Source organism: Schistocerca nitens, chromosome 9 (genome assembly GCF_023898315.1).
Source record: "Schistocerca nitens isolate TAMUIC-IGC-003100 chromosome 9, iqSchNite1.1, whole genome shotgun sequence".
NCBI classification, from domain to species: domain Eukaryota; kingdom Metazoa; phylum Arthropoda; class Insecta; order Orthoptera; family Acrididae; genus Schistocerca; species Schistocerca nitens.
Genome location: NC_064622.1, coordinates 34844790 through 34866649, shown reverse-complemented (window position 1 = coordinate 34866649; position 21860 = coordinate 34844790). Strand labels below are relative to the sequence as shown.

At 45.5% G+C, this 21860-nt stretch overlaps 1 protein-coding gene across 1 annotated transcript in view; it reads left to right on the top strand.

Moving 5' to 3' along the window:
• LOC126203541 (trypsin 3A1-like) overlaps positions 1–21860 on the top strand; it is an 80415-nt gene that overhangs the window by 40271 nt on the left and 18284 nt on the right. The window contains exon 3 of the mRNA XM_049937865.1: positions 10130–10436. Coding sequence (XP_049793822.1) covers positions 10130–10436 — 307 coding nt within the window. The remainder of the gene's footprint in view (positions 1–10129; positions 10437–21860) is intronic.

Sequence of the window (21860 nt, the reverse complement as noted above, 5' to 3'; positions counted from 1 at the left end):
ACCAGAATGCCGACAATAATGACCGATTACAGCCTTCAGTCGAGGTATCTCCGGAGAATTGCGGAGTAGGACCATCACGTCATCTGAGTAAGCACGAACAGCTATAGTCCCTCTGGAAAGCTTCCAACCTTTCAGGTGGGATGCTAGCACCCGAAGTAGGGGCTCCAGAGACAACACAAAGTCATTGACAGCGGGCTTCCTTGAGGCACTCCCAGACGGATATTTGTGGGGGGCGTCAGTTGGCCATTAACAACCCCTGAAGCTGAAATCCCCGTAAAGAGATTTGAGAGCACCCGCCTTGTGTCAACAGTGATACCAACTGTGATATGTCTGCGTAAGCAGAAGAAACTAACGATCAAAGTACGAAAACAATTTATTAGACTGTTCAATTAACCAAAACAAATTCTCCAAGTATACACCAACACAAAACAGTGATTCGTCTTCGAATCACAACTACATACAAGAATAACACAGAAAAAAAAATGAAATAATTTCCTAGTAGTCATCGCCAGAGACTTCTCCGATATACTAAGCCTTATCCAGAGATCAGCGAGAATATCCAAGCCGGGCTGCTGGGGGCGGCAGCTACCCACGTCTGCTGGCGGTCGATGAACTGCCGATGTGCGGTTTTTTTTTTCCTTTATTGTAATTTTTATCACCTTACACAAGGCGGGCTGTCAGCAGCTGAGTACGCCGCTCTTCAGCCTTGAGATTTACAATAAGTAATAAATAGAGGGGACACAGAGAATACAATCAAAAATGGCGGGCAAAACAATGTAGACACCAAAAAACAAAAAACACGGATCCGTTCACGCCTGATGAGAAAAACATCACTGACACTAGTGGACATGGCGCACAATACGGGGATGATGGCGATGGTACACGTGAACAGTGGCGGCGTTCCGGCGAACAAACACTAAACACAAACGAAGGCACACACATGAGACACTAATGGCGATGACCTCCGGCGCGCGAATGTTCACTATGCGTGTGCGAGTCCGGGGACCTGCCAAGAGAGGAGGAGGAAGAAGGGGAGTGGGAGAGCAAGAGGGGAGAGCAGAGATACCACGGGCAGGGGAGAAAGGGGGGGAGGGAGGAAGGGGGAGCGGAAGCCCGGGGGAAGAGGGGTGGAGGGAGGGGACGTGGGAAAAGGAAAGAGAAGGGAAGAGAAGGGAGGGAGGGTGCCTAAAGGAAAGGACACCGGAAGTGGGGGGTGGGGCAGGGTCAAAGTTGATAGGAGGGGTAGATGGAGGGGAGGAGGACATCATCAGGGAGGGGGAGCTGGCGGAAGCCACCTTGGGAGAGGGTAAGGAGGGTGGAGAGATGGAGACCGGGTGGGACGTGCAAATACAGGCGCTGCAGCGGGCGGGGGTGGGAGAGGATCGGGGAGACGAGCGGGTGAGGAGGATCGAGTTTGCGGGAGGTGTACAGGATCCGCATCCTTTCAAGGAAAAGGAGGAGGTGGGGGAAGGGGATGAGATTGTACAGGATCCGCGTGGGGGAGGGGAGACGGATGCGATAGGCGAGGCGGAGAGCATGACGTTCAACGATTTGGAGGGATTTATAAAAGGTAGGGGGGGCAGAGATCCAAGCCGGATGGGCATAACAAAGAATAGGGCGGATGAGGGATTTATAGGTGTGGAGGATGGTGGAGGGGTCCAGACCCTACGTACGGCCAGAGAGGAGCTTGAGGAGACTGAGTCGGGAGCGTGCCTTGGCTTGGATTGTCCGGAGGTGGGGAGTCCAGGAGAGGCGACGGTCGAGGGTGACGCCAAGGTACTTAAGGGTGGGAGTGAGGGCGATAGGACGGCCATAGATGGTGAGATAGAAATCAAGGAGGCGGAAGGAAGGGGTGGTTTTGCCCACAATGATCGCCTGGGTTTTGGAGGGATCCGATGTGCGGCCGAGCGCCGGCTTTTATAGCGTTTCGGCGGATGAGTACCTCGGAACTATTTCCCATCACGTGGTTTGATTTGTGAGAATCTGCAGCGACCTCTTCCTTATGTTTATGTGGACCGGTAGTGGCCCCTGGTGGCCGCTGGTGTCTTTGCTGTGGGGTCGTAGTAGTTGTGTCCGTTCATCAATGTTGCCTGTCGGTTGTGTAGTGCTTCGGTGTGCCTGCGGTTCGGGCAACCCACGGCTGCAGGCTGTCAGTTTGGTTGCAGGAACTATAGGCGCCGTGATGTCTGGTGGAGAAGGCCACAGCAAACTGCTTCCAGAATCCGAAGCAAAAATTCGTGGTTAACGTGATCAAACGACTTATTAAAGTCTAGGAAAGCAAGGACACAAGGGACTTACGTTACAGTAGCAACCAAAACCATATTACGACACTCGTCTATAGGAGTAAGAATGGTTCAAATGGCTCTAAGCACTGTGGGACTTAACATCTGAGGTCATCAGTCCACTAGACTTAGAACTACTTAAGCCTAACTAACCTAAAGACATCACACACCTCCATGCCCAAGGCAGGATTCAACCTGCGACCGTAGTAGCAGCGCGGTTCCGGACTGAAGCGCCTAGAACTGCTCTGCCACAACGGCCGGCTAGTAAGATTGGTACGACCAGGTACGCAGCTTTGATGTTTGGCAAACAATCATCTCCATCAGAGCCAACAGCCTACTATTAACTGCTTTCGCCACCGTTTATAATCAAAGTTTAACAAAGTAATTGGGCGAAAGGTATCGGGGGAAGCTTGTTCAGGGCGTTTCGGGAGTAAAAGAATTTTTCCTACTTTGAACGAGTTCTGATTCCACACGATCAACGTTTAAGGAAAGGAACGTGTTGGCTTGGGTCATTTATCACATCTATACAGGGATGTACGGAACATCCGAGCAGAATTAGGTAAACAGCTGAGAGTCAAGGTCCACTGCTGAATCCACAGAGGAATCAGACATCGGGGGTCCAGAACCCCCGTTACCACAACCTTTTTTCTTAGATTTCTTAGGTTGGATACGCTGTTTCTGTCGGCTACGTGGTATGTCGGCCTCTGCAAACGGATGTGTGGGGAGGGATCAGGGGCACAGCTTCCTGCCCCTCAGAACTAGGGTCGTGTAATGCGGTTCCAGTCACTAAGGTGGAAGCATTCTGGTGATACTTGGTCTCAATTTTATTCTCCTCGGGAGTTGATGTAGTCGGCAAATTCAGGAAACAGTCGGCGGCTAAAGACGAAGGATCAGGAGGACACTGCATCGTCTCAGACTGTAACGAAGGACACAAAAACGAATGGTGGAAGGGGGTGGGGGGGCGGATCCGCTGCCTCTCCATAAACAACCAGCTCAGAAGGAGCCACTTCGCGAGCAGGAGGGATACTAAAGGTAGCTTCTTCGCCACTCACCGTACTACGGATGGGAGGTATCGTAGCATCGAGAGAAGCGGGGGACACAATTGATGCGGAGGAAGTTGGTGCAGAACGCACAGCCAAATCTTAACCATCACCATCCTGAATGCGACATCGCTTGTTTGTCACCGTCGCAGGTTCTATCCTGGGGGCAACAGGATTCGGAACCAGTCACGGAGGCAAGGGCGGAAATTCATTAACATGATTATGAAAATTGATTGTTTGTTCATTGTGATCCGAAGCAGTAGTAGGTCCGACGTCGGGAGTGGAAGGAAAAATATCAGCAAACGTCAATTTGCGACGCTGCGCTAATGACGGATTTAATTCAAAAGCCCTCCAAGGGCAATTAGTCCGAACGTGTCCACTTCCATTACATAGGAAGCAGGGTCCCTCTTGGCCGGCCACGGTGGTCTCGCGGTTCTAGGCGCGCAGTCCGGAACCGTGCGACTGCTACGGTCGCAGGTTCGAATCCTGCCTCGGGCATGGATGTGTGTGACGTCCTTAGGTTAGTTAGGTTTAAGTAGTTCTAAGTTCTAGGGGACTTATGACCACAGCAGTTGAGTCCCATAGTGCTCAGAGCCATTTCTGAGGGTCCCTCTTGATCAGTATACATAACACGGACGCGGTAACCACACACTTGTAAATGTGATGGAATACTGCGTTTGGCATGCATTGCCACGGAACGATTTACACTATAACACTGTAATATGCGTTGAGTAGACCAGCGTCCACGACGGACGTTTTTCAAGTCAACGTAAAGAGTCAATATGTCCTTTAGAAAGATGTCATCAACTTCCGATGGGAGGTTGAACACTCGAACATCGGTATATTCGATTTCAGCATCTGCGAGTGACACCATACTAACGGAATTACCGCGATGCTTGAACGGGGCTTGAAAACCACGTTGCGACAGTAACCGTTCAACGTGAAGGGGATTCATAAATTTCAAGTAAAACACGTACTCGTCTGCATCAAAATAAGCGGTGTGAACCTGATCAGAGTTCACATGAATTGTATCAACAAGCCAATCGTGGGTTTCTAGAGACCCAGGTTGCACGTGTCTCGTCGTTTTATCGAAAGCAAAGCTCACAGTACCTTTTTGTGGGGATACATGTGGAAACCATGGCAGCGATAGCGGGGCGGTCGATGCCGCTGCAAGTAGACGAACACTCACATACAACAAGGCAGAGCGGAGGCGCTATGACTCACTCGGCAGACAGAACAACACTAAGAAGGAAAACTTCACACAACCTTCCCACTCGGCATTCGAAGCGGAACTGCGCCATCGAAGACACAGAGGCTAGTGCGACTGCAGGGACGTATCTCTGGCACGTTCCCCGTGAGACCCACTTTTCCTACTTACTGTCCACACACTACATTTGTAATGCTCCTGTGCACCATACTCATTACTCGCGGCAGTCAAGCTACTAATTCCCGTAAGACTTTGAGCAACGTGAGTGCATCCGCACTGAACAAGAGCATTGTCCGGTAAGCCTTATACCATCTTCATATACGATAAGGCTTACTAGCCAATGATCTTCTACAGGGCGGATGTACTCACATTGCTCAAACTCTTACGGGAATCGGTAGATTGACTGCCGCGAGTAATTAGTATAGTGGGCAGGGGAATTACAAAAGTAGTGTGTGGACAGTAAGTTGGAAATGTCGGTCTCAAGAGGAGCGTACCAGAGATAAGCTCCTGCAGTTGCTCTGTCGTCGGGGTCAAAAAAAAAAAAATGTTCAAAATGTGTGTGAAATCTTATGGGACTTAACTGCTAAGGTCATCAGTCCCTAAGCTTACACGCTACTCAACCTAAAGTATCCTAAGGACAAACACACACACCCATGCCCGAGGGAGGACTCGAATCTCCGCCGGGACCAGCCGCATCGTCGGTGTCCGCGATGGCTCACTTGGATAGAGTGTCTGCCAAGTAAGCAGGAGATCCCAGATTCGAGTCCCGGTCGGGGTACACATTTTCAACTGTCCCAGAAGCAGCTAATGGTCTGGATTTCATTGTAATTTCGTTCTTTACATTTAGCCTGACTCGCCCCAGCAATGCCTGATAAGGTAAACAACGCAATTACTGTGTAACTATGTCAAGGCTACTGTTTAACCTGAGTAGTCAAGACTAGTCAGATTTTAAATTTCTGGCCGGCCGGTGTGCCGTGCGGTTCTGGGCGCTTCAGTCTGGAACCGCGTGACTGCTACGGTCGCGGGTTCGAATCCTGCCTTGGGCATGGATGTGTGTGATGCCCTTAGGTTAGTTAGGTTTAAGTAGTTCTAAGTTCTAGGGGACTGATGACCACAGATGTTAAGTCCCATAGTGCTCAGAGCCATTTGAACCATTTTTTTTTTAAATTTCTGTCAATGGTTGGTTTCGTTAAATGCGCCTTCCCTGTTATGTTTACTGGGTAGGGTCCTCTATTAGGAAATGTGGAAACAAGGTGGCAGGACACCTGCAGTTACCTGAAAGTATTCGAGACAAATGCCATTTGAACCATTTTTTTTTTAATTTCTGTCAATGGTTGGTTTCGTTAAATGCGCCTTCTCTGTTATGTTTACTGGGTAGCGTCCACTATTAGGAAATGTGGAAACAAGACGGAAGGACTACTGCAGTTACGTGAAAGTATACGAGACAAGTGTTTCAATAAGCATAATAAGCAAAAAATTTGTGACCCACAGTAGACATCACACTAATACTGGGTAACACTGCCTCTAACCTTGATAATCGCCTCAGCTCATAGAGGAAGAGACTCCATAAGTATCACTAAGTATGCCATGCCAAAGTCACTCGCTGATGACGAAATCCAGTAGAGCTGGTTGACTGCTAAAACAGATCCGCTGTTGCAGATAGTCACGGACATTGCATATGGGATTACTCATACGATGGGGAATCTGGTGTTCGCAGCAGCAGGAACCTACAAACCCCGTCAACATGGCTGTCATCCACAGCATACTTACCATGTAGAAGAGAAGGCAAAACCTGTTCATGGAGGATGCTGAAATAAACTTCCTAGGTCATGGTAACAGCGAACAGAATGAATGGGCCCAAGTCAAGGTACGAAGAACAACCTGGAAGACATCATAGAAGTACCTCCTGACAGAACTGCCCCTCCCCCCCCCCCCCACCCCACCCCGCTCCCCTCCACATACACGTTGTGTAAGTTTCAATGCCTCATTCCGCTATTGGGGCACTCGTCGCAAAGTCGAGGCAAAGTCTCAACGTGTCGGACCACAATACAACCTTCAGTCACCTTCTGCCCAGTGTGCACTGTTTGGATCACTGAAGCTGTGCAGCTGTAGGTTGCACAGAGAGCAACGCCGTTTTTCGTAGTAACTACCCCGAAATGTCCATTGTGTGTAGGTTCCTTCGCAGAGCCCACTTGGAAACTAGTTGAGGTAGATGTGCAGGCAGTGACACCAGCAACTCCTACCAAGTTCGGCAGCGTCTGTCACCGACAATGCGTGACAGCTGCGTCTTGTCCCTGTTGATCGTAACTTTTTTTCTGACAACTGTTCTTTCACCGTATTACATCACTGTAAGCTTTACACCATTGCTTCCAGACCCATGGGACAGTTTTCACTGATACAATGAACTATGCAGCTTCGTTTGTTGTGTGGTGACGAACATCTCAAAACACAACCGCTCCCTTATGACAGCATGTACAGGGTGTTTCAAAAATGACCGGTATATTTGAAACGGCAATACAAACTAAACGAGCAGCGATAGAAATACACCGTTTGTTGCAATATGCTTGGGACAACAGTACATTTTCAGGCAGACAAACTTTCGAAATTACAGTAGTTACAATTGTCAACAACAGATGGCGCTGCGGTCTGGGAAACTCTATAGTACGATATTTTCCACATATCCACCATGCGTAGCAATAATATGGCGTAGTCTCTGAATGAAATTACCCGAAACCTTTGACAACGTGTCTGGCGGAATGGCTTCACATGCAGATGAGATGTACTGCTTCAGCTGTTCAATTGTTTCTGGATTCTGGCGGTACACCACAGAAAGAAGTCACAGGGGTTCATGTCTGGCGAATAGGGAGGCCAATCCACGCCGCCTCCTGTATGTTTCGGATAGCCCAAAGCAATCACACGACCATCGAAATATTCATTCAGGAAATTAAAGACGTCGGCCGTGCGATGTGGCCGGGCACCATCTTGCATAAACCACGAGGTGTTCGCAGTGTCGTCTAAGGCAGTTTGTACCGCCACAAATTCACGAAGAATGTCCAGATAGCGTGATGCAGTAATCGTTTCGGATCTGAAAAATGGGCCAATGATTCCTTTGGAAGAAATGGCGGCCCAGACCAGTACTTTTTGAGGGGGCAGGGACGATGGGACTGCAACATGGGGCTTTTCGGTTCCCCATATGCGCCAGTTCTGTTTATTGACGAAGCCGTCCAGGTAAAAATAAGCTTCGTCAGTAAACCAAATGCTGCCCACATGCATATCGCCGTCATCAATCCTGTGCACTATATCGTTAGCGAATGTCTCTCGTGCAGCAATGCTAGCGGCGCTGAGGGGTTGCCGCGTTTGAATTTTGTATGGATAGAGGTGTAAACTCTGGCGCATGAGACGATACGTGGACGTTGGCGTCATTTGGACCGCAGCTGCAACACGGCGAACGGAAACCCGAGGCCGCTGTCGGATCACCTGCTGCACTAGCTGCGCGTTGCCCTCTGTGGTTGCCGTACGCGGTCGCCCTACCTTTCCAGCACGTTCATCCGTCACGTTCCCAGTCCGTTGAAATTTTGCAAACAGATCCTTTATTGTATCGCTTTTCGGTCCTTTGGTTACATTAAACCTCCGTTGAAAACTTCGTCTTGTTGCAACAACACTGTGTTCTAGGCGGTGGAATTCCAACACCAGAAAAATCCTCTGTTCTAAGGAATAAACCATGTTGTTCACAGCACACGTGCACATTGTGAACAGCGCACGCTTACAGCAGAAAGACGACGTACAGAATGGCGCACTCACAGACTGCGTTGTCTTCTATATCTTTCACATCACTTGCAGCACCATCTGTTGTTGAAAATTGTAACTACTGTAATTTCGAAAGTTTGTCCGCCCGAAAATGTACTGTTGTCCCAAGCATATTGCAACAAACGGTGTATTTCTATCGCTGCTCGTTTAGTTTTTATTGCCGTTTCAAATATACCGGTCATTTTTGAAACACCCTGTATCATCCCTATGTCAATTCATGTTACATCACTAACTCCATACAACTGACTAGCACAAGCACGCCACTTCACTGCCATGAGTCATTTAGCGGTGGAGGGACACGTGGCAGCCTAGTACCAGTCCTACACCACCAACAGTGCTCCAGAGCGACCGGTGTGCTCTGTTATTAGGGTGACTATGTGATCGTACGTCTTTTATGAAGCAACACCCTAACTTTTCGAGTAACTGTTCGTTTTGACCTTTTCAGAACAGATAAATGACCCGATGTCTGAACATTTTGTAATAACAAGACGATCTCTGTACTCGAAAGCAACTTGACTTTTCAGAACAGATAACAGACTGAGAATTTTGTAACAAAGCTTTGTCATATCTCTGTACATTGTATGCCACTTGAGATATGACCTTGGCAAATGTCGAATGTTGACAAAGGTCGCATTGTTCACGGAGCAGTCTGATAGCGCCCGACAAGTGTCTGGGCGGTACAAAGGCGGCCTTCCAACCTGCGCCTCGCACCGGACCTCCGCCACGACGCTCGCAACGCTCGTCATCGCCGCGGCGTGTCTGCTGGCGCCGCCGTCGCTGGCGGCTCCCTGGCTCACAAGGGAACCCCCTCATCGCACCCCGCTCAGATTTAGTTATAAGTTGGCACAGTGATCGCACCCCGCTCAGATTTAGTTATAAGTTGGCACAGTGGATAGGCCTTGAAAAACTGAACACAGATCAATCGAGAAAACAGGAAGAAGTTGTGTGGAACTACGGAAAAAATAAGCAAAATATACAAACTGAGTAGTTCATGTGCAAGATAAGCAACTTCATGGAGAGGTTGAGGGCAGGAGCGCCGTGGTCCCGTGGTTAGCGTGAGCAGCTGCGGAACGAGAGGTTATTGGTTCAAGTCTTCCCTCGAGCGAAAAATTTATTTTCGCAAAGTTATGATCTGTCCGTACGTTCATTGACGTCTCTGTTGACTGTAATAAGTTTAGTGTCTGTGTTTTGCGACCGCACCGCAAAACCGTGCGATTAGTAGACGAAAGGACGTGCCTGTCGAGTGGGAACCGAAAACATTTGATCGCAAGGTCATAGGTCAACCGATTCCCCCCACAGGAAAACACGTCTGATATATTCAATACGACACTGGTGACGGCATGTGCGTCACATGACAGGAATATGTTGTCGACCCACCTAACTTGCACACTTGGCCAATGGCTAAAAAGATTCTTCTACCTTGCTCGATTTAGGTTCTTGTGGATGTGAGAATCACTCCCAAAAAAGTGATGAAAACATAAGAGTTTGTCCAGAAACCAAAAATAAAAAAATTAAACTTTTCATTCGAGGAGAGACTTGAACCAAGGACCTCACGTTCCGGAGCTGCTCACGCTAACCACGGGACCACGGCGCTCCTGAGCTCACACTATCCTTGATGTTACATATCTTGTGCATGGACTACTCAGTTTGTAGATTTTGCTTATTTTTTCATAGTTCCACACAACTTCTTCCTGTTTTCTCGATTGATCTGTGTTCAGTTTTTCAAGGCCTACCCACTGTGCCAACTTATAACTAAATCTGAGGGGGGTGCGAGGGGGAGGTTCCCTTGTCAGGACCCGCGGCCACGGGCGCGTCATCAACGGCACGGCGGCCGACATCGCCGACTTCCCCTGGATGGCCTTCGTGCAGATCCTGGACAACAGTGGGTGCGGCGCGTCGATCATCGGCAGCACGTGGGCGCTGACGGCGCCTCACTGCGTCCTCGCCGGCCAGGAGATGCCCGACGCCTACACGACATTGCGGGTCGGCTCGTCCAGCCGCGCCAGCGGCGGTGTCCGCGTCGACGTCGCGCTGCTGATGAAACACGCTGACTTCCACACGTCCACCGACGACGCCGACAACGATATCGGCGTCATCCAGGTGAGCCGACATTCAAGAGCACGTTTAGGGTACGTTTAATTCAGGGTGTATACGCGGACAAGGAAAAAAAATTCCCGGATTTCCTGGTTAAAAAACACACTTTTTTCCCAGATGAAAATACACTTCTTCCGTGTTAAGTGACAGTATACTTTTCCTCGGACCTGTAAAACTTATCAATCCTTTAAATGGTTACGGTTTTATACACCGGCGTAGAACTTCTCAGCCCTTTAGAACACGAAACTAAGAAAAGACACAGCCTATACCGCAAGCCAACGCATACGAATCTACACTCCTGGAAATGGAAAAAAGAACACATTGACACCGGTGTGTCAGACCCACCATACTTGCTCCGGGCACTGCGAGAGGGCTGTACAAGCAATGATCACACGCACGGCACAGCGGACACACCAGGAACCGCGGTGTTGGCCGTCGAATGGCGCTAGCTGCGCAGCATTTGTGCACCGCCGCCGTCAGTGTCAGCCAGTTTGCCGTGGCATACGGAGCTCCATCGCAGTCTTTAACACTGGTAGCATACCGCGACAGCGTGGACGTGAACCGTATGTGCAGTTGACGGACTTTGAGCGAGGGCGTATAGTGGGCATGCGGGAGGCCAGGTGGACGTACCGCCGAATTGCTCAACACGTGGAGCGTGAGGTCTCCACAGTACATCGATGTTGTCGCCAGTGGTCGGCGGAAGGTGCACGTGCCCGTCGACCTGGGACCGGACCGCAGCGACGCACGGATGCACGCCAAGACCGTAGGATCCTACGCAGTGCCGTAGGGGACCGCACCGCCACTTCCCAGCAAATTAGGGACACTGTTGCTCCTGGGGTATCGGCGAGGACCATTCGCAACCGTCTCCATGAAGCTGGACTACGGTCCCGCACACTGTTAGGCCGTCTTCCGCTCACGCCCCAACATCGTGCAGCCCGCCTCCAGTGGTGTCGCGACAGGCGTGAATGGAGGGACGAATGGAGACGTGTCGTCTTCAGCGATGAGAGTCGCTTCTGCCTTGGTGCCAATGATGGTCGTATGCGTGTTTGGCGCCGTGCAGGTGAGCGCCACAATCAGGACTGCATACGACCGAGGCACACAGGGCCAACACCCGGCATCATGGTGTGGGGAGCGATCTCCTACACTGGCCGTACACCACTGGTGATCGTCGAGGGGACACTGAATAGTGCACGGTACATCCAAACCGTCATCGAACCCATCGTTCTACCATTCCTAGACCGGCAAGGGAACTTGCTGTTCCAACAGGACAATGCACGTCCGCATGTATCCCGTGCCACCCAACGTGCTCTAGAAGGTGTAAGTCAACTACCCTGGCCAGCAAGATCTCCGGATCTGTCCCCCATTGAGCATGTTTGGGACTGGATGAAGCGTCGTCTCACGCGGTCTGCACGTCCAGCACGAACGCTGGTCCAACTGAGGCGCCAGGTGGAAATGGCATGGCAAGCCGTTCCACAGGACTACATCCAGCATCCCTACGATCGTCTCCATGGGAGAATAGCAGCCTGCATTGCTGCGAAAGGTGGATATACACTGTACTAGTGCCGACATTGTTCATGCTCTGTTGCCTGTGTCTATGTGCCTGTGGTTCTGTCAGTGTGATCATGTGATGTATCTGACCCCAGGAATGTGTCAATAAAGTTTCCCCTTCCTGGGACAATGATTTCACGGTGTTCTTATTTCAATTTCCAGGAGTGTATATTTGCAGGCCACAAGCTGCCATCATCCAGCACAATGCGGTAGTGCATTACGTACGCTAGTTCATAGAGTGCGTGTGGTATCTGACTCTGAAAGCCTGCCGAGTGAGATACAACATTTGAAGACAGTCTTCCGTCAAAACGGTTATTCTGAGAGACAAATACGTAATGCATTCAGGCCCAAGCGAGTTCAATCTATGGAGCAGAATGAAGATACGAAGACACCCACCACCTTGGCCTTCTTGCCGTACTTTGGTGCCATGTCGTCAAGAATCGGAAGAGTCCTCGAAAGATATGACATCAAGTGTGTTTTCCGACCATCTGCAAAACTGAGGAACCTATTAGGTTCGGTTAAGGATGATCTCGGTCTGAGGAAACGTGATGTGTACAAGATTACTTGTCAGTGTGGGTCGGCATATATAGCCCAGACATGTCGCACAGTACAAGAACGTTGCAATGAACATCAGCGTCATACACGCCTACGCCAACCGGAGAAGTCGGCAATTGCAGAACACTGTCTGAACACAGGACATCACATGATTTATGAAAAGACGGAAGTTTTATCCCCAGCATCCTCTTTCTGGGATTGCCCCATTAAGGCGGCAATACATATCCGTACAGCTGATAACCTTATCAACAGGGGTGCGGCATTTCAATTGAGTACAGCTTGCAACCCTGCAATGGCTGCTGTTAAATCACGACGAGAAAGCAAAGAGCTTTCGATAATAGACCCGTCATAACTTTGGCAGCATGTCAGTAAACACAGCGTCAGCGTCCGCGCAGAACGGCCGCTCTGCGTCTCCCGGCAGAGGGCGTTTGAGTCTGGCGCTATCTATCTGCAAATTTTTGCGCATGCGTGGTTTCCGCGCCTGCGCAATCTTCACGCGCGTGCTCTATATACAGCGGCGTCGACATGCGGATCTTGTAGTCGTACCTAGCCACCAGCGAGGTTCAACCACCTGATGATGTCGGAGAGTTGCTCCGAAGAAATATTGTGCGATTTGCACAACGTCATCCGGCGACACACCCGTGAAGACTATTTACAGCATTATCACTGTTAGAGCATACACACAAATAGGAAAAGTTAATGGTGTAAATTAATATACATAGTGTTGCTACAAGAAAACCACAGCTTCCACATATGATATTGGTCTCGACGATCAAGAAGCTGCAAGACAAGCTAAACTTTCAATCACGTATAATGTTGATCTTTTTTGCGCGTGTTACACTTTAAAATATATCACACAAATGTGCCAGTAAAATTTTTAATACCGATATAAATGTCTGATCTCCCGGGCTCGAAATTTTTTCTAAAAGGTCTTCCTCAAACAGTTGATTTTTGAATGAGAGTCAAACGCTCTGTGATTTAAGAAATTCATCGCACATTCTCGCACATGGTTCATCTTGCTTAAAAAGAAATTTACTTTGGAAGTAGCGCTTTTCAATCAATCATTCGCAATATTTTCCCGCAACCTGTTAGAAAGAAATTCGGTTCAGCAGTTGCCAGACAGCGCCAGATACACGCTTCACCGCGCTTGCGCAGCTACGATGACGCAGGAATTCCGTATGTTCGTACGTGTAAAACATTGAAAGATCATACATTATGTCATAAAAGAAACAAGACATCGGAGGAATTTCGTGAGCCATACTAAAATGCATAATTCGGCTTAAAGCGCATTTTATTATCTCATGTTTGGTTCTTTAATATGTCATAATGCCATCTGTGCTAGAAGATGAAATGCAAAAAATGGTTCAAATGGCACTGTGGGACTTAACATCTGAGGTCATCAGTCCCCTAGAACTTAGAACAACTTAAACCTAACTAACCTAAGGACATCACACACATCCATGCCCGAGGCAGGATTCGAACCTGCGACCGTACCGGTCGCGCGCTTCCAGACTTAAGCGCTTAGAACCGCTCACCCACCCCGGCCGGCGGAGAAATGCAGCAAACACTTGAAACTAGCCAGTGGTGTGGAATTAAACACTTCGTTTCAAATAAATTGACTACCTCAGCGGAAAAGATGAATAAAGCCATATTTCTTTAGCAAGCCGACAAAAATATCTTCATTGTTCCGCAAGGCGATTAGTGGTTGACTGAAATTGCCACCCGGGGCAGATACCCCGGTTTGCTCCCACTGAATATAGCAGCTTGCGCGCGCAGTAAAATTTTTCCGGGTAGCATCTTGCTGCTTGCCTATACAGTTAACAGTCATACTTTTGTACCCAGAAGCGCATGCATGCGCATGGGCTCGCTCGCAACTGCTCACACGAATCTAATGTAAACAGTTGTGACGTCGTGCTCATCGGAGGCAATTTGTTGTTATGAAGCATTGCAGAGTCTTCCTGAAGCCTTTTCGCTACTGGCAGACGCTTGTATGAGCACTGTGTTTTGTTGTGTACATGGCGCATTTCCTTTGTAACTTAAGTTTTATTTTAGTTTTTTCTCTTGTTCATGTTTTATTGCTGCAGTCCTCTGTTAAATTTAACCGAAAACTAAAACAAAAAGTATGCCTGAATTCTAAAAAATTCCCGGGTTTTTCCCGGTTTTCTCCCGGATGAAAAAATACCCGGGTTATTCCCGGATCTCCCGGTTGTCTCGGGTCCTATACACCCTGGTTTATTCTCCAAATTGCTCGCCAGCATGGCTCAGTGATGATGAAACGAGCCCATTGAATCTTACTGGTGCATTTCACTTGCACGATCGCTGCTCGCCCCGCCATTCACTACGATCCTCAGCAGTTGAGGTTCGTCTTTGGAGCAGCGAGCATCGCTCCCAGTCCTTAAATTTGAGCTGTGGTTCGCTGCTTCAGTGCCGCACTAGCAGAACCATTCTTTAGAGACCTGCACCGCGCTTTACGCGCCTTCTTGTGCACAATACACTAAGGTAACAAACGTCATGCGATTCCTCCTAATACCGTGTTCGACCTGCGCTTGCCCATACTCGACATGGCATGGACTCAACAAGACACTGCAAGTCCCCTGCTGAAACATTGAGCCACACTGCCTCTGTAGCCCTCCATAAAGGTGAAAGTGTTTCCAGTGCAGGATACTGTGCACGAAATGACCTCTCGATTTTGTGCCGTAAATGTTCGATGGGATTCATGTCAGGAGATTGCATGGGGGCTTAATTATAAAGAAATGACTAATATTAATGAATAAATGCAATGATTTTACTACCTGTGTGGCCGGTTACGAAGTTTCGTAACCTGTTGGCCCTGACTATTATTAGCACGCAACCCGACTGCACAAAATAAAAATTGTAAGTAGGCTGTTTCTGTTTTCTTATTGGCAACGTTACGTAGCGCTCTGTATGAAAATCACTGGCTGTGCTGTGTGCAGTCTGTGGCTAGTTTGCATTGTTGTCTGCCATTGTAGTGTTGGGCAGCTGGATGTGAACAGAGCGTAGCGTTGCACAGTTGGAGGTGAGCCGCCAGCAGTGGTGGATGTGGGGAGAGAAAGCTCATTCATTGTCACATAAGAAGAAACACTTGAGTCACAAATTCTTTCTAGGAAGAGTAAATGTTTACACCACATTTCACATATAAAACCGTTTATTGAAAGATAATCTGCTTTTTAACTTTGTATTTGCCATATAACTTTTCACTTTACATTGCTAGTAGACTTTGTCAGACTTAGAATCTGTTAATATGCAACAATGTTTGAAGTTAAATATCCAGTCAAAAACCAAGAGAACTTATTTAAACAGAAATTACGAATGCATTGTTATAGTGAACAGACGACACAGTGTCATTGTATGTGTACATTCTTGCGTATTAGTTGCACGATTACGTAACGACTATAAGGCTTACATACTTAGAACATTTACCAGTACTGCTAATGAGATTTTAATGCAACATTTTGGTTTACTTGAAAATACATTCTGGATTTAAAGTACTTTCTGTGAGATACCAGATGACACAGTGGTTAGTTTATGTGACAGCTACACGATTTTATCACGACGCTACTAATGAGTGACAATACACAATGTAGCTTTTGCAGTGTTTCTGTTTTATTTCTGCACAGTTTTTCTGTATTATTCTGGAAAGTAAAACATGTTTTAGTAGTAACTTTTGTGGTATAGCTACAATGAGACAGCCTTTTTCGTAGCACAACAATACGTTACATTATAGTGCTTTCTTCATCACGGTTAGGTACGTAATAACTACGGTATCCATACGCAAAGCATTTCACTTTCGTTTATGATGAGGTAAGTATATTGACTTCAGCAGAACTTTGCTTACAGAGGACGATAACTACGACACTTCCACAGAATTATCTTACAGCAACAAGCACATTTAGCGCTACAGGACACTTATTTGAGAGATTAATTTTGCACTTAAGCCATTTATTTTTCAAGATTTTTGAATTACAAAGAAAGTTTTCCGTGATACATTTCATTCCATTGCTGTAATCTGTAACACCTGAGGGTATAATTACATTAATCCTCAGGGGGGTACACGCCTACTTTGTGTACCATGTGTTTGGCAAGCACAAGGAGCCCTAGCTAATATGGTATTTGCTTATAAAACTTCACACATCGGTACCATATTTCTCTAACACAGAATTACACAGCTATCTGATCATTTAACTGAGAGAGATAAACATTTTTTTTTACTATATCACTGACACATGTTTACGCAATTACACAGTTGGATAACTTCATACTTATGAAATTGTATTTCGTCTGCACTTTGTGAACTGCTCATATTTTTTCGCAACCATTGTGATACTATGAGAACTTTGAATGATGTATTTGGCATGGGATCATGATTTTTAAAGTACGTTTGAGGTAGATGACACTATTGAAATGAGCAGAGAATTTTTTTTAGGTTTTGAAATTATTGGAGGAAGCTACGACGATTTTTAGAGTTGACTGAGGTGTTATGATGTTATTATTACGATGACTATGTGTATTATTCTGTTGCGGTATGTTTATGATCAATAAGCTGATGCTACATGAGTTATTTGAGTATGCTACGTATCTGTTATGATGAAATATTGAAGAAGTGTCGACGAATAAGGTAAGGAATAATGAGTAGTGGTTAGGGACTCTGGTTTGTGAAAAAGGTTGCTGGAAACCAAGAATCGTACTTTAAGAGTTATGAAATGTATGTAAATGCGTGAATGTATTACAATGCCGACGAAAATTTTTTGGACTCTGTTATGTCAATAGGATTTTGTTTCTACAGATTTGTAACGCAAATTCTTGACCTGTGAAATATTTTTATATGAGACTGCCACTGTAGCGGAAACTGCTGTCGTAAATATTTCCGTAAGAAAGTTAAGTGACCACCAGCACGTAATGCGTCATGGGCACCCAGCTGTGTCAGACGCCTGGAGAAAAAGCCATTAGTGTGTGCCTTTTCAGAGGCACAGGTAGAAAAAAAAAAGGGAGGCCATTATCCTCGCTATTGACATTCCTTTGTAGAAAGCATCGTAAATACGACACCTTCAAACTTGAAAACATATGATTTTACTGTGGAGCTCTTAATTTATGATATTTCCTAAAATGCCTAATTAAACGATGAGAAACATTTCACGGCTATTGTCTTGCTAGTTAAGAGAAATGCTATATGGCTTGCTTTATGTATTTATTTACTCATTTTGTTTAATATCTAGTTTCTAGCTGCACTGCAGCATTGGTTAAAATAAAATTTAATAGATGTACTAATATAAATATTTTATGCCTACAGATCCAGTAAATAGTAACTTTATGATGGAATTAATAAAAAACGAAGGAGCACAAAAAACACATTCCCTTCACAGGAATTGCATACATAATTTTCTTTCCAAGTACTTGGTAATTTCTTTTGTAGAATAAGTTGTGGTGCACCACTTTAATCACATAGACATTAAGATGTGAATATACATTTCCCTTGTCTGCACTGTTGTCTTTAGTGTGATATTTTTTCTGCTTGAGCTTTGTCATATTTAGATATAATTTATTGCATTTGCTTCTGCTGTTTGCCAGGCATAGTACTATTAAATTTCACTTTACATTACTCTGTTAAGCCAGTTTTACTACTGATTTATTTCTCTTGTTTGCTGCTCATTGCGTAATATTAGTTGTAATATTGCTGCTTGCTTGGCCAATTTGAATATTTTGTCATTGCTGTTTGTGTTAATTGTTTTGTACTGCTGCATTGCCTCGTCCCTTAGTATATATATCTGAGCTCAGTAGATTTAAGTTAGCTTAAAATGGGGTAGGCTATATAAGAGAACGAGATGTGATGAATTGGGAGAAATGCATTGAGAAGCTATAAGAATATGGTTTACCCAACAAAGTATTTTGAAAGAGGATATGAACAAAAAAGTAGGTTTTAGAGACAACAAGTTTAGGTAGGATTTTCTTGGAAATAAATGATGTAAGATAATGGAAAATAAATAATGAGGTAAGAAATATATGAACATATAAATATAGAAAGCATGCTTGGATAGGATTTTTCTTGGTGGAAACAAATGTTGACATAAGACGAAAGATCTATGGAATGAAGTTTTGGGTTGGACTGCAGTACCAATGTCACACTGAAAACGAACCATGTCTTTCCTTTTGTATTATTTTGCTATGTGTGTATGTACCATTGTGTATTTGTCTTTTTCCTGTCTTTAAGTGTTTAGCTAATAAGATTTATGATGTAGAATTTTTCAAATACTATGTTATTTACCTTGTAAAGATGCTTAGACATTATTTATTCTGTTTTGTTTTAATGCTCATGTGTGAAGTTTATGTTTCAAAAGTTATTCTGATCTTTATGTATGTACTTATGTCATAATTCTTGTAACAATGATGTGCATTTTTATTTCTATTCTTTTGTAAAGCCTGTTTTACTACAAATGTTATCTGTACTATTATGTTCTTTAATGATGTATTTTGTACCTTTGTTATTGTATTCTTATGTTATAAAATTGTAATTGACACCAGTTCATCAAATTAAGTAACTTGTAAGTTACATTTCACTGCACACGTTTCTGTTGGTCATAGTATATGGACAATATGTGAGAAGTAGGGACTGTTATTGTTTGCACGTATGTTAATAATTCAGCAAGGGACTGGATAACAGCATTGCTGGTTCTAAGGACAATTCCAAAAACTGTGTGAGTGCACAAGTGGTGATTTATGGACTTGCTATACTCTCCGCAAGACTCTTCGATGGTGATTGTGCACCTGCACAGTCGCAGCAGATGGCTGCTGGCCGTCTCTACAAGGACTACAGTGGGTCTGCATCTTTGATGGCCGACCATTACCATTATTTCTACAAGGACTGCAGTGGGTCTGCACCTCTGGTGGCCCACCAATACCGTAATCTCTACCAGGACTACAGTGGGTCTACTCTGTGATGACCTACGTACCAATATTCTTCAAACCTTCGACTGACTCTGCAGTGGGTTTGCTCTGCTGTGGCCCATTACCTGTCTGCATGTCAAGAGTCAGCACTGTCTTTTCGTTGGAAGGACAACACTACTTCTTCAAGACTGTATGGAAATCCACTACTTCCGTGTGCATTTTCTTCTACTGCTCAGACTTTGAGAAAAACACTGCTATTTTACTGTGATGAACGATCAGGACTGTCTTTATGGACTGTAAGAAAAGTTTAGCTTTTGACCAACATTGTATAAATAAGGCTGTGCCTTTGATTTCTTTGTTATTGTAATTATGAAAAACTTTATCAAATCATTATTGGCCACTGCCCAAAACAATTTGTAAAATTTTTTGTGGGGAGCATGGGGGCTATGTAAGTAGGCTGTTTCTGTTTTCTTATTGGCAACGTTACGTAGCGCTCTGTATGAAAATCACTGACTGTGCTGTGTGCAGTCTGTGGCTAGTTTGCATTGTTGTCTGCCATCTTAGTGTTGGGCAGCTGGATGTGAACAGAGCGTAGCGTTGCACAGTTGGAGGTGAGCCGCCAGCAGTGGTGGATCTGGGGAGAGAGATGGCGGAGTTTTGAAATTTGTAAGACTGGATGTCAATTATGACTATTAAGGTAAATACATTGTTTGTTCTCTATTAAAATCTTTCATTTGCTAACTATACCTGTCAGTAGTTAGTGCCTTCCGTAGTTTGAATCTTTTATTTAGCTGGCAGTAGTGGCGCTCGCTGTATTGCAGTAGTTCGAGTAACGAAGATTTTTGTGAATTAAGTGATTTGTGAAAGGTATAGGTTAATGTTAGTCAGGGCCATTCTTTTGTAGGGATTATTGAGAGTCAGATTGCGTTGCGCTAAAAATATTGTGTCAGTTTAAGCACAGTCACGTATAATTGTTCAAAAGGGGACGTTTCAAAACGAAGAATGACAAGGAATTTCCATTAACACAATTGATTAATTAAGTCCCCTGCAACTATAAAAGCTACGAAACAACAAAGCACAAGTGTAACTGTTCTGTGTGTGGTAGTGTGACTCAATGTACATACCGGGTGATCAAAAAGTCAGTATAAATTTGAAAACTGAATAAATCACGGAATAATGTAGATAGAGATGTACAAATTGACACACATGCTTGGAATGACATGGGGTTTTATTAGAACCAAAAAAATAGAAAAGTTCAAAAACGTCCGACAGTTGGCGCTTCATATAATCAGAATATCAATAATTAACATAACAAAGTAAGACAAAGCAAAGATGGTGTTGTTTACAGGAAATGCTCAATATGTACACCATCATTCCTTAACAATAACTGTAGTCGAGGAATAATGTTGTGAACAGCACTGTAAAACATGTCCCGAGTTATGGTGAGGCATTGTCGTGGGATGTTGTCTTTCAGCATCCCTAGAGATGTCGGTTGATCACGATACACTTGCGACTTCAGGTAACCCCAAAGCCAATAATAGCAGGGACTGAGGTCTGGGGTCCTGGGAGGCCAAGCATGACGAAAGTGGCGGCTAAGCACACGATCACCACCAAACGACGCGCGCAAGAGATCTTTCCCGCGTCTAGCAATATGGGTTGGAGCGCCATCCTGCATAAACATCGTACGTTCCAGCACGTGTTTATCAGCCAGGCTGGGGATGATGCGATTCTGTAACATATCGGCGTACCTCTCACCCGTCACGGTAGCAGTTACTGACGATTTGCTGTCTAGCGCCATCTGTCGGAAATTTTGTGAACTTTGTTTTTTTTTTCTAATAAAACCCCATGTCATTCAAAGCAAGTGTGTCAATTTTAACCTCTCTATCGATATTATTCCGTGGTTTATTAAGTTTTCAAATTTATGCTGACTTTTTGATCACTCGGTATATCTGGCTCGGTTCTTTCTCAATAAGACAAAATATTTTAAACACCATTTACAATGAACTAATTGAAAAACCAGAAATACTAAAATTGCACAAAGAAACCAGAATTACAAGTCTAATAAATGAACATGAGCCATATGCTTCGTTGACTGTACCTGTGAGCAAGAGGGATTGTTATTAAAGAAAACTGTAATACCTTTTTACCTCATTATATATTGACGAAAATATTCCATTACACCAGCATCATAAATCAAAAGCCCATCTCCTTTCTCAAATATATTCTGACAATTGCATCTTCTTCCATCTATACATTACACCAACCGAACAGTACAACATTTCAGTCAACACTCAGGTCGTCTACTCTCTCGCCCAACAGAACAACGACTGCTCTCTACATCCTCTGAACTACTACTGGGCCCACTGGAGGCGGCGGAGTAGTAATCTTTGGCGGAAGCTCTGGCGCTGTGACTCAGTGTAGCCACCT